Raw genomic sequence first — 12,904 nt, forward strand, 5'->3', positions numbered from 1 at the left:
TTATAAATAAAAATAAACAAAGAATAGAATCTATACCCTAGAAGTCAAAATACTGATAGAGAGAAATGCTTCAGAGGACTTGACCCAGTTTTCTCATATTACTCGAGTTCTCAGATTTATCCAGCTCTTCACCTCGACCTTTGACTTTGCTGCTCCCTCTCCTGCCACACGTTTCTCCTTCTGGAAAACTCTTCCTCTGTGTCAACCACCTTATCAGGGAAGGTTTCCCAGATCCTCCTTGCTGGGGCTTGCTGGACTTTCTGTGTGCCCCTATCACAATAGACAGGAAAATCTCAATGAAGTTCACAGTCATGCCATTCATTAGTCTGGCTCCTTTTCTCAAACCCAAGCTCCTTGTGTAGAGGGACTGGCACATAATGGGCACCCAATAAATGTTTTCACATAAATAAATGAAAGAATGCTCAAGGCGGCATTCTTTCAACCTACAGTCTGGGTCAAAGGCGCAGTGTAAGAAGTGATTTGCATCCTTTTAGAAACTGTGCAAAGCTATTAGCATAATACTAATAATAAATAGTAGAGTGAACACTGGAAAGCTAGGAGTTGTGCTGTGGTACAAAGAGGGAGATGAATCGGATAGAGAGGAGAATAAAAGGATATTTTTATAGAAATTGTACTGTAGAAAAATTTGGTTATGTTAAAATATTGCTTTCCAAATGATTTTTCTGATGACTGACTATTGTTCTAAGAGAATTGATACAGTGGGTAATTATGAGAACATTCAAATAGACTCAAAACAAGTGATGGGCAATCTATGATTTTAATAAGCCAGCTTAGGTTAGAGATGGCCCACAGTCTAGCTTCTACTTACAAACAACAGGGCCTGAATATCTCCCCAAACCATCCATTAAATAAGAGCTGGCACTAGGGCAAATGATTTAACAAGAAATAGACATGTAATGAATCAATAATATTGAACAAGTGATGGAAATCCTCTTATCTCCACCTTCCCCAGGGTTTTTCTCAAGAGCAAAATAAGAAACTGGTATTGAAAATTGAAATGTCAGTTTCTAAACCAAATTAGATTACACATATCTGTACTGAAATATAATCAGCTAGCAGGGGAAATGTGGTATCGCCTCTTTGGTATTTACGTATTCGGTTGGACAAAAGAAATTACCACTTTTATAGATCAAAAGCTGTCTAGTATCTTCAGTTCCATAAGCTTCAACCAAATGAAAGAAACAAGTGACAAAATTGTATCCACAAGCTACTTTTTAAAAATAGGTACCTTCAGATTATGTAGTACCTGGATATTTTTGTCATTATCTGTTTTATTAATGTGGCCCTTGATGTTTTTCTTTTTCTTTCTTTCTTTCTTTCTCTTTTTTTTTTTTAAGACAGGGACTTGCTCTGTTACCCAGGCTAGAGTGCAGTAGCATGAACACATCTCACTGCAGCCTCGTTCAGGCAATCTTCCCACCTCAGCCCCCCAAGTAGCTAGGACTACAGGTGCATACTACCATGCCCAGCTAAATTTATTTCATTTTGGGTTTTTTTGTTTTTTCTGGGGGCAGAGATGCAGTTTCACCATGTTGCCCAGGCTGCTAAAGAACTCCTGAGCTCAGACAATCTGCCCACCTTGGCTTCCCAAAACTCTGGGATTACAGGTATGAGCCACCACGCCTGGCCAGCCCTGGATATATTGAGGAAGGCCTCCGGGCAGCAAGCACCCTCAGCTTCCTGCAGCTGTAGAAATCAGTAACTATAAAGATGTACCTGGTTGGTTCCCAAAGTCAAAAAGCCAAATGGGCCTACCATGAGCATGCCCTCCGAGATAACAGGTATAGAACACACACCCACACACTCCATGAGGCCACGTCATCAGTGCTGTCAGGCCCTAGATTATTTCACTGCAATTAACCACTTACTCTTCACAGACAGTACTTCTAAGTTCAAACATGCTTACTAATACCAGACCCACCCTTAAACCCACTTATGCAATAATACCTTCTAAAATAGAAAACAAATTGGTTATGTGTTTGGTAAAAGTGTAACCAAGTAAACACGCACTTTTACATTAAGCTTGTTCTGACAATTCTAGCCTATCTGCTGATACATGAACATAAGCCATTACTACCACGTTAATGGCATGTGCAAAAATAGCACTTTTATGGGAAGTCAAGTATTTTAAGAATGGTGGTTGACGGGAAGGACAGAAGATCTTCACATTAAGTAACAAAGAGCTGAAGAGCCTGGCCACAGATGCAGAGCAAATAGGTGGCAGATTTGGATCCGAGCCCAAGGTCTGACTCAAGTCTGAGCTTAACCAGTCTCCTCTCCTGCCCACGCTGGGCGAAAGCCTGGTTTCCAGGGACTAGTAGAGGCAACAGCTTCCTTCTCGTGTAACTTTGTGGAAACATGGGGATATGAAGGGACTCAACAAATATATGCCTGAAACTTTGGCCCCTGTCCCAGGTAGAAGGCTGAGAATGGGAGGGCAGAAGAGAAGAAGTGACAAGAAGCCACCTAAGCAATGGCGCCTGGGCAGCTTATAGCCGGTTGGAACAAAATGTGTATTTCTCAAAACATCTTACTATGTCTATTTTTCCAGTGGTTTGATTTTTCCTTTAGTCTCCCCCTAAGCTGCAGATTAAAGGAATCATTACTTTGATTCTTTTAATAAGAATTTTAATGTGTTCCTATTTTACTATCATCAGTTTCAGAATCATGGTTTTATTAAAATACAGAATAGTATTTCCTCCTATAATCTCCTACCCAGCCAAATAAAATGAAAATTTATAAGAATTATCCATAAAAATCAGAATAATCATATGAAGGTCTCAAACACATTAAAAGACCAAAATCTGTATGCATTATTTTACTTTTTTAAAAAAATTTTTACTTTTTTTTTTTTTTTTTTTTTTGAGACAGGGTCTCGCTCTGTCACCTGGAGTGCAATGGTCTAATCATAGCTCGCTGCAGACTCAGCCTCTGGGGTCAAGGGATCCCTCCCAACTCAGCCTCTTGAGTAGCTGGGACTACAGACATGTGCCACCATGCCCAGCTAACTTTTTTATTTTTCATAGAGCCCGTGCTGGTCTTGAACTCCTGGCCGCCAAGTGATCCTCCTACCTCGGCATCTCAAAGCACTTGGATTACAGGCATGGGCCATAAAGCTCAGCCATTAAAAGTTAATTTTAACATAGTTACATGTAGAAAGATTTTTGAAAAGGGTTCATCTACACAGGTAATACTGCATGCATGGTATACAGAATTGCTGATACCTGTCCTAAAGACACGAGGCATAAACACCTTCAGATAAATTATTGCTATGCCTTGCTTTTTCTTTCTCCTGGTCATATTACAAGTCAAACAAGTAAACTCTTCTTCTGTGAGAAATAAAGAACTGAAGAACATAACCAAGCACTTTATGTGTAAGTCCAGCTAAAAAACCATTGGAGCTTCAATAAGCAGACCCATTTTCTAGCTGTAAACCAAAAAGCGTCTTGCCAATTAGGACCCTTTTAAATTTAAACCCACACACTTAGAGTTATGAAAATATCCCTTAGGAAAAGAGAAGCAGTGGGAAAAAAGTAAACACCATTAAAAAGCAAAATGCTTATTCAGAAAGAAAGTTATTTTTATACTTGGAATCTATCCTCTCTTAAACTTCGTTAACAACAACAAAAGAAACTTCACGCCTGTAATCCCAGCACTTTGGGAGGCTGAGGCAGGCAGATCACCTGAGGTCAGGAGTTTGAGACCAGCCTGGCCAAACTGGTGAAACCCTGTCTCTACTAAAATATCCAAAAAAAAAAAAAAAAAATTAGCCAGGCATGGTGGCGGGTGCCTGTAATCCCAGCTACTCCAGAGGCTGAGGCCGGAGAATCACTTGAACCCACGAGGTGAAGGTTGCAGTGAGCTGAGATCATACCACTGCACTCCAGCCTGGGTAACAGAGCGAGACTCATTCTCAAAAAATAAATCAATAAATAAGTAATTACAAGAAGAGAAAGCCAGTAGAAATAAAATCCATCATATTCTTGGGGACAGCTTCACTGTACCTATAATGCCAACTCAAGTACTATGGCATGTGTCACTCTTCACACAATTTATGCATCCAGAAAATATTCACTGCCATCCAAGTCAGCTAAACTATAAAAATCACACAAATTTTTGAGATTGCTGGGAATATTTATTTAATTTATTTATTTTTATTTTTTGAGATGAAATCTCGTTCTGTCACCAGGCTGGAGTGCAGTGGTGCAATCTTGGCTCATTGTAACCTCCACCTCCCAGGTTCAAGCAATTCTCCTGCCTCAGCCTCCTGAGTAGCTGGGACTAGAGGTGCACGCCACCACGCCTGGATAATTTTTGTATTTTAGTAGAGACGGGGATTCAACATGTTGGCCAGGATGGTCTGGATCTCTTGACCTCATGATCCACCCACCTCCACCTCCCAAAGTGCTGGGACTACAGGCATGATCTACTGTGCCCGGCAGATTGCTGGGAATATTTATAGGTTGGAGAAGATTTTGTAAATTCGTCATATGCTGCCATTAAAGAAATCTTTGCAGTCACACGTTTCCATATGATGAAGTTAATGATATTGGTTTATATGTTAACACCTTTGAAATATAAAAATAAAACTTCTGGTAAACCTTAACCTATTGAGAGTGTCTAAAAGTTACTCTAGTTTAAAAAAAAAATTCAAAATAAACACAGCAAGAATAGTCAATCTTTAAAATTTCAAGCTGAGCTCAGAATAGCAGATTCTGAAAAAGAAGACGGTGGTTACACAAGCAGAAGGACGCTGCCACTCTGCTCCGGAAAGCAGTGAAATCACAACTGCTCAGGGCGCCTTAGGGGCGTGTGTGCTATTCTTCCATCATATGCTGTATAAAGGGATTACACTGTTAGCGTTTTCTTTTGTCATAATGGAAATTAAGCCATTTACCCTAAGAACCACTTAAAAGTGACTTCTGTAGGTACTCTGCCTTTTGGCACACCAGAATTGTTCTTAATAAATTATCTTTCTATTTCTAATGTTCTATTTCGACTAGGGCTGTGACAACCTTTCCTTCTAAAACCTCAAACCTGAATCCTCTGGCTTAAAAACAATGTCTGTCATTGAGGCGGCTGAAAAGACATTGAAAACTCTAAGTAAAACCTGGCCATTGGAGAGGGACGTGTTTATGGTTTACAATTTTAGAAAGTCTCAAAAAGATTTCAAAGGTGCCAACTGAAAGATCTTATAATCTGTGGATATTTTAGTTGAGAAGCTGGAAGTCCTCAGTCAAGGAAACACTGAAAATAGCTCCATGGCGCTCTGTCTCTGTGGCCCAAAGTTTTGGACACAGTTCAATCACATGGCTCTCTGTAACTCAAACCAAGTTAGTGACGAAAACGGCCCTATGATCAAATGGAGGGCTATAAAGAGGTGCACACATGGAGGTAAGCTGGTGTTACAAGGCCACAGTTATAACATTCTTTACACAAATATTTCCCATCACTAAAACTCCCTAAATGCAAGAGTGATCAATGATGAAACGATGACTTGCTTTACTCACTTCACAACAGCATGTCCCTAGAGATGCTTCATCCTGGTGATGAGCTCCAGCTACAGAAACGCAATTCCAACTTTTCCTGGAACATATTTCTGTATGAAGTGAAGCAACTGAGCGGTAAAGATGACTCGGGCCGAGCTTGTGCTTCATCACATCATGGTTGTTGCTTTCATTTTTCTTCTTACTTTTTACACATTTTTAAAACCTTTTAGGTAAGATTATAATCAAATGATCTTTCATTTCATTTGGAAAGATCTTTCACTGCAAACATTTTTATTAATATTCAAGTACCAGGCACAGATCACTATCTCTTACTCACCAGCTTTCTAAAAATAGAATTTGCTAAAACTTACATTAGTAAAAAACTAGAAAATCTGGTGAGACAGAGATCATAATTTCTTCAAATATCTTCTTAACTAGAAAGTAAACTGAACCTTCACGCGCAAAGCTGACAGCATAAAATGAGAATTCTGACCATCATCCCCGCCTCGCAGGAGGCAAAGGAAAAAATCAACTTACCAAGCTAAATTAAAATGAAAAATAATAAAATAAATGTGCAGACATTTCCTAAGAAATTCAGCTAAGCTCTCAACCAAAAATCTCTCTTAAAACTTTTAGCACTCCCTACAGAAGTTTATTATTAATGGAAAACAGCACAAAACAGATTCTTCTCTGGCAAAGAGAAAGCTATTTTTCACTTCCCCTGGTAACTATCTTTAGTCCTTTACACTCTTGGAAACTAGGAATGTGCATATGGATTTATTATGAGGCAACACGCGATTATCTAATTTCAGCGACGGGGGTAGGGAAGCCTGTGAAATCAATGCAAATGAAATCCTAAGGCATGACAGGCATCAATATAGGCATTGAGGTCTGGTGACAAAGGCCTTATGATCCGTAAAACTTTCATGGCCTGGGCATTCCTGACTGGAGCCAGTGGGCTATTCACATTTCTGTACTCTAGAAAGGAATCGATAGAAAACAGAAATGCTCCAGCCCTTGCAGAAAAAGTATCCAAAGCGCCTATTCCCCATGGTGGCTGAATTCTGAAATTAACTGCTCTGCAATAGAGGCAAATCTAAAATAATGAGAACGAATATATTGGATGGGATTTCTGGCTAACTCTTCATAAAAATGCAACACAGGCTAAAGCCAGGGTAAGAGGGGCAAGGGTCATATATATACACCTTAGGATTACGATCAAGTTCAAGCAAATTTCAGTGGTGATGGTGGTGGGCTGTAGTTCTGAACAGCATGACCAGAGGTGGGCATGGGTGTTGGCAGAGAGTCAGCTAGCAAAATACAAAGGGTAAATGAACTGCTTCAGAAAACTGCACTGCTGAGTAGCCTATCATCACCTATGCCTCTCAGCCAAAAGAGAAGTCACTCTTCAGAACTTCTGAGAGGAAGAAGCATATGGTATTTCTGGCCCTAGGTCTAACTAAGACAGGCTGAATTTATTTGCGAGACATCTATGAAGAAACAATTTGGTAAGAAGTGAGTAATGTAAATGTGTACATGGAATCTCAAAGCTGTGTGCACACACATGAATGTGATTTTATTTATTTATTTCTATTTTATGAGATGGAGTCTTGCTCTATTGCCCAGGCTGGAGGGCAGTCCTGCGATCTCGCTCACTGCAACCTCTGCCTCCTGGGTCAAATGATTCTCCTGCCTTGGCCTCCCAAGTAGCTGTGACTACAGGCGCATGCCACCATGTCCGGCTAATTTTTTTTTTTTTTTTTTTTTTTGTATTTTTATATTGATGGGGTTTCACCATGTTGGCCAGGTTGGTCTCAAACTCTGACCTCAGGTACTCCGCCAGCCTCGGCCTCCCAAGGTGCTGCAATTACAGGCGTAAGACACTGTGCCCGGCCACTTGGCTGTGATTTTAACCTCTGCTCTAAAGCATTAACTGCCAGAACAGGGCCTGTCTCTTTCTCCTTTAGTTTTATAACCCAAGCATCTAGCACAATGCTTGCTATATACCCAGGGCTCCATAAATGCCTCCCAAATGAACAGAGAAATGTTGATGAGAATGAAATGTTCCAACTATTAAGAAGAAGCCATTTCATTCTCACAATTTCTATTTAGGTAATGGTTCTGACCGGCTCTCTGAAAGGGGTCTCATAAACCAACGCTAATGATGCTTTCTTAGCAGCTTGTTTTAAATGCTTGATAATAACCGACTTACATTAACTTTTTCCTAAACAAAACAAGCTTCTCTCTTTGAAGTCTAAGTGTGTGAGGTTTTACTACAGTCCTGTTTCTCTGAATGGTCAAAGTCTTCTAACCTCTCCCTCAACTCAGATGCTATTAATCAGGGCAGTATACAGTGGGTCTTACACTAAGGGACCCAGTAGGGACAACTGGCTCTTTGTTTTCTCCCCCAAGTTGGGTTTGAATCAGTCCTGAGTTACTGTATTTATTCCTCATGATCCTTTAGGTTCATGATTTACATTCTTATTATGTTAGACTTTAGGACTTGAGGATTAGAACACATTGAAAACAGAGGACACGGCTCTATTGATTACCTCATCATCCCAGGACACAGTGTTGGCTGGCCTATGACACATTTATGATTATAAATGACAATGTCTCAGTCCCTTTCACACAAAAGTAAACCAGGCAGGGCTTTCAAATTCATAATCCTTTGATTTTTAGCTGCAATGGAAATCTGGTGCTTGATTCAGGAAATCAGGGAGATGACAGGAGAATTATGTTTATTTCTGATAAACCGTCATTTGTTGTTCAGATGCAAAGAAAGGTAAAAACTGAATCTGTAGTTGCAAGACATAAATCATGCTCTTAAAGCAACCAGGAAGAATGAATGTTCAGACTGGGCATGGTGGTTCGTACCTGTAATCCCAGCACTTTGGGAGGTCGAGGCGGGTGAATCACCTGAGGTCAGGGGTTCAAAACCAGCCTGGCCAACATGGCAAAACCCCATCTCTACTAAAAATAGAAAAAGCAGCCAGGCATGGTAGCACATGCCTGTAATTCCAGCTACTCGGGACACTGAGGCAGGAGAACTGCTTGAACCCAGGAGGCAGATGTTGCAGTGAGCTGAGATAGTGCCACTGCACTCCAGCCCGGGTGACAGAATGAGACTCCGTCTCAACAACAACAACAACAACAACAAATGAATGTTCAAATACAATGTTCTTGAAATATTTGTATAGGAGCCGGACATTGGGGAGACAAAGAATACAGTCTTTCTTGCCCAAGGAGGTCACTGCTTCCGAGGATGCTGAAATATGTGCAATCAATTTCGAAATTCCAGGATAACTGCTTAGGTTGAATCTATAAAGCCAGTTTAACAAAAGCACATAACAGGAAGCAATAAATACGCTTGAGGATGGGAAGGAAAGTTTCACAGACAAAAAGACAGTTGGACTCCACCTTGAAAACCTCATAGATTTTTCACCAGGAAAAATTTGAAGGAAAACATTTTAGGTAAAGAAAATTATGTGAGTTAAAGTGCAGAAGAATGAAAAGTGCAAGGTTTGTTCCACGATGCATATGGGGTTCAATATGTCTGGCATAGAGGGTATTGGGTGTGGAGATAGAATATGAGATTTAAGAAACTGATTAAAGCCAGATCACATAGAGTCTTAAGTGTGCCAAGAAGTTTGGAATTTATCTTATAGAAATGGAAAATCATCAGGCTGTTCAAAACATAATTGCAAGAAAAGAGGGATGTTTTAGAAAGATGACTGGTTGTATGGAACACAGATAGGAAAAGACAAGAGGCTGAAGACAGGGAGATGGAGTTGTTTCCAAATTTTAAGGATGAGATAACCTAAAAACAAAACACAACAACTACATAATACATGAAAAGAGGTAATTGCTTCTGTTTCTGCTCCACACAATGCGAAGATGACACCTTAAAATGCCTAAGTGAGGTGGGGTGCCGTGCTCATGCCTATAATCCCAGCACTTTGGGAGGCTGCGGCGGGCAGACCATGAGGCCAGGAGTTTGAGAACGGCCTGGCCAAGATGGTGAAACCCCATCTCTACTAAAAAATACAAAAATTAACCAGGCATGGGGGCATGTGCCTTTAGTCCTAGCTACTCGAGAGGCTGAGGCAGGAGAATTGCTAGAACCCGGGAGGCAGAGGCTGCAGTGAGCCGAGATCACGCCATTGCACTCCAGTCTGGGTGACAGAGCAAGACTCCATCTCAAAAGAAAAAAAAAATAAGTCTATATGAAATTCTGAAGCCTACATTCCTATCATCCCAGTGGAACTTGTAGAATAAGAAGCACTGTTTTGGTCACAATGAAACGTGTGAATAATACAAGGTATGCAAATTGCAAATGAAAAAGTTAAATTATCTCTTTTTTTTTTTTGACAGATGACATGATCTTGGTTTTTGGGTTTTTTTGTTTTGTTTTGTTTTTTTGTTTTTTTTTTTTGTTTTGAGACAGAATGGAGTCCAGTGTTACGATCACAGCTCACTGCAGCCTTGGCCTTCTGGGCTCAGGCAATCTTCCCACCTCAGCCTCCTGAGGACAAGATCTTATATATAGAAAACTCTAAGACTACACACGCGCATGCACACACACACACACACACACACACACACACACACACACACACGGCCTATATAGCTAATAAATTCAGCAAAGTGACAGGATAGAAAATCAACACATGAAAATCCACTGCATTTTTATACACTAGCAATGAAGAATTTGAAAAAAATTAAGAAAACACTGTCATTTACAATAACATCAGAAAGAATATTTAGAAATAAACTTAATTAAGGAAGCAAGACTTGTATACTGAAAACTGCAAAACGCTGCTGAAATTAAAGACATAAATAAATGGAAAGAAACCCTATGGTCATTGACTGAAAGATTTCATATAGTTAAAATAATATTACTCAAATCAATCTAAAGATTCAGTGTAATCCCTATCAAAATTCTAAAGATATATTTTTTTAAAAATAGAAAAACTCAAACTAAGATTAATGTGGAATCACAAGGAAACTTTAAATAGTCAAAACAATCTTAAGAAACAAGAAAAAAATTCAAGGTGTCATATTTCCTAATTTCAAAACTGACTATAAAGCTATGGTAATCAAAACAGCATGGTATTAGCAAAATGACAGAGCTAGTCCAATGGAATAAAATAGAGGGCCTGGAAATACATCATCACATATATGATCAATTAATTTTCAATAAATATGCCATGACCATAAAATGAGGAAAGGATATTCTTTTCAACAATTGGTTCTGGGAAAACTGGATATTCACATGCAAATAAATGAATTTGGACCCATACATTTCATCATATACATACATTAACTCAAAAGAGATCAAAAACCTAAACTTAAAGGCTAAAACTATGAAACCCTCAGAAAAAAACAGAGGGAAACATCTTTATGATATTAGATTTGGCAATGATTTTTTGGATATAACACCAAAAGCACAGGCAACAAAAAACACATAGACACACTGGATTTTAAACTTTAAAGTGAGTGCATTAAGGACACTATCAAGAGAATTAAAAGGCAACCCACAGAGTAGGAGGAAATATTTACAAACTGTCTATCTGATAAGGAATTAAAATCCAGAAAATAGAAAGAACTCCTGCAACCTAACAACAGCAGCGAAACAACAGAACTGAAGACCAGGCAAAAGACTTAGACGTTTCTACAAAGCTGTTACATGAATGGCCAGTGAATATACAAAAGATGCTTGAGGGAAATGCAAAGCAAAGTCATGACAAGATACCATTTCAAACCATTAGGATAATTATTACCAAAAAAGAGGACAATAACAAGTGTTGACGAGGAAGTAAAGAATTTGGAACCTTTGTGCATTATTGACAGGAAGATAAAATGATACTGCTACTGTGAAAAATAATATGACATTTCCTCAAAAAGGTAAATATGGAATTATTACGTGATCCAGAAATTCTACCCCTAGGTATGTGCTAGGTATATGCAAAAGATTTGAAAGCAGAGATTCAGAGAAACTTGTACACTAGTGTTAACAGCAGCATTGTTCATAATGGCTAAAAGCTGGAAGCAACGTAAGCGTCCATTAACAGATGGGTAGATAAACAAAATATGGTATATACATATAGTGGAATATTATTCATCCATAAAAAGGAATGAAGTTCTGATACACGCTGCAGCATGTATGAACCTTGAAAGAATTATGCTGGGTGAAATAAACCAGACAAACAAATATTGTATAATTCCACTTATATGAGCTACTGAGAGTAGACAAATTCACAGGGACAGAAAATAGGATGGTGGTTGCCGGGGCAGGGTGCGTGTGGAGGTGGGTGAGGCAGGGGCGTAGTCTGAGTTATTGTTTAATCGGAACAGAGTTTCTGTTTGAAATGGTGAAAACTCCTGAAGTGGATTATGATGCTGCGCACAGCAATGTGAACTTAGTGATCAATATCATTAATAGTATCAGTATCACCAAACACTTTAAAATAGTTGATATGGTAAATGTCATGTTATGATACTACTGCAGTAAAATAAATAAAAAACAAAACCCCAGCACGATAACAGTATTTTGACTGTAATTGAGTCTCTGTCAGGTAGAGAAAATAAGCAAACTATATAGACACCTCTTTGCAGACCCAGTTGTGAGCTGGAAGCTGTGAAAAGCAATCCAGGCCGGGCGCGGTGGCTCAAGGCTGTAATCCCAGCACTTTGGGAGGCCAAGTCAGGCAGACCACGAGGTCAAAAGATCGAGACCATCCTGGCCAACATGGTGAAATCCCGGCTCTACTGAAAACACAAAAATTAGCTGGGCGTGGTGGTGTGCACCTGTAGTCCCAGCTACTCGGGAGGCTGAGGCAGAAGAATTGCTTGAATCCGGGAGGCGGACGTTGTAGTGAGCTGAGATTGTGCCACTGCACTCCAGCCTGGCACCTGGCAATAGAGTGAGACTCTGTCTCAAAACAAAAACAAAAACAAAGAAAGAAAGAAGAAGAAATCCAAAGGCTGAAATGGTGAAGACTGTCCCTTGTCAGCGCAGGTGATCAAGATGTCAAAGAAAGTCATGGTAAACTTACATTGCAGTTTGATGAGCCATCAAATGTTGGGTAAGAACCATCTGGCCAGTCGGCAGGGTCCAGAGCAGCCGACTGCCGGTGCTGGGCCTCATATTCCTTCAGCTGCAACAAGAAGAAATGGAATACTGAAGTGGAAATAATGGCCAGACGCTGGCCAGACCTTTTACAAGGAAACTACTCAAATAATACATCTAGGTTCCTGGTTGAAAATCTTGTGCTCAAGCAGCAGAGATCACTTTGGGCACCTTCTTCATGCCAGTATTGGTAACTAAGCATCAGCCAAAGACACCTTTCCCAAAACCAAGAGGAAGGTAAGGACCCTGTCCATTGGGTTTT

General features: G+C 39.8%; 1 protein-coding gene across 4 annotated transcripts in view; it reads right to left on the minus strand.

The window, feature by feature from the left end:
* Positions 1-12,904, minus strand: part of SASH1 (SAM and SH3 domain containing 1) — a 283,962-nt gene that overhangs the window by 53,153 nt on the left and 217,905 nt on the right. For 3 of the 4 annotated variants that reach the window (XM_074397302.1, XM_074397300.1, XM_039467435.2), the window contains exon 8: positions 12,569-12,670. The exons of the other annotated variant lie outside the window; for it this stretch is intronic. In XM_074397302.1, the coding sequence (XP_074253403.1) occupies positions 12,569-12,670 (102 nt within the window). The remainder of the gene's footprint in view (positions 1-12,568; positions 12,671-12,904) is intronic. 4 annotated transcript variants of the gene reach the window in all.

Source organism: Saimiri boliviensis, chromosome 4 (assembly GCF_048565385.1).
Source record: "Saimiri boliviensis isolate mSaiBol1 chromosome 4, mSaiBol1.pri, whole genome shotgun sequence".
NCBI classification, from domain to species: domain Eukaryota; kingdom Metazoa; phylum Chordata; class Mammalia; order Primates; family Cebidae; genus Saimiri; species Saimiri boliviensis.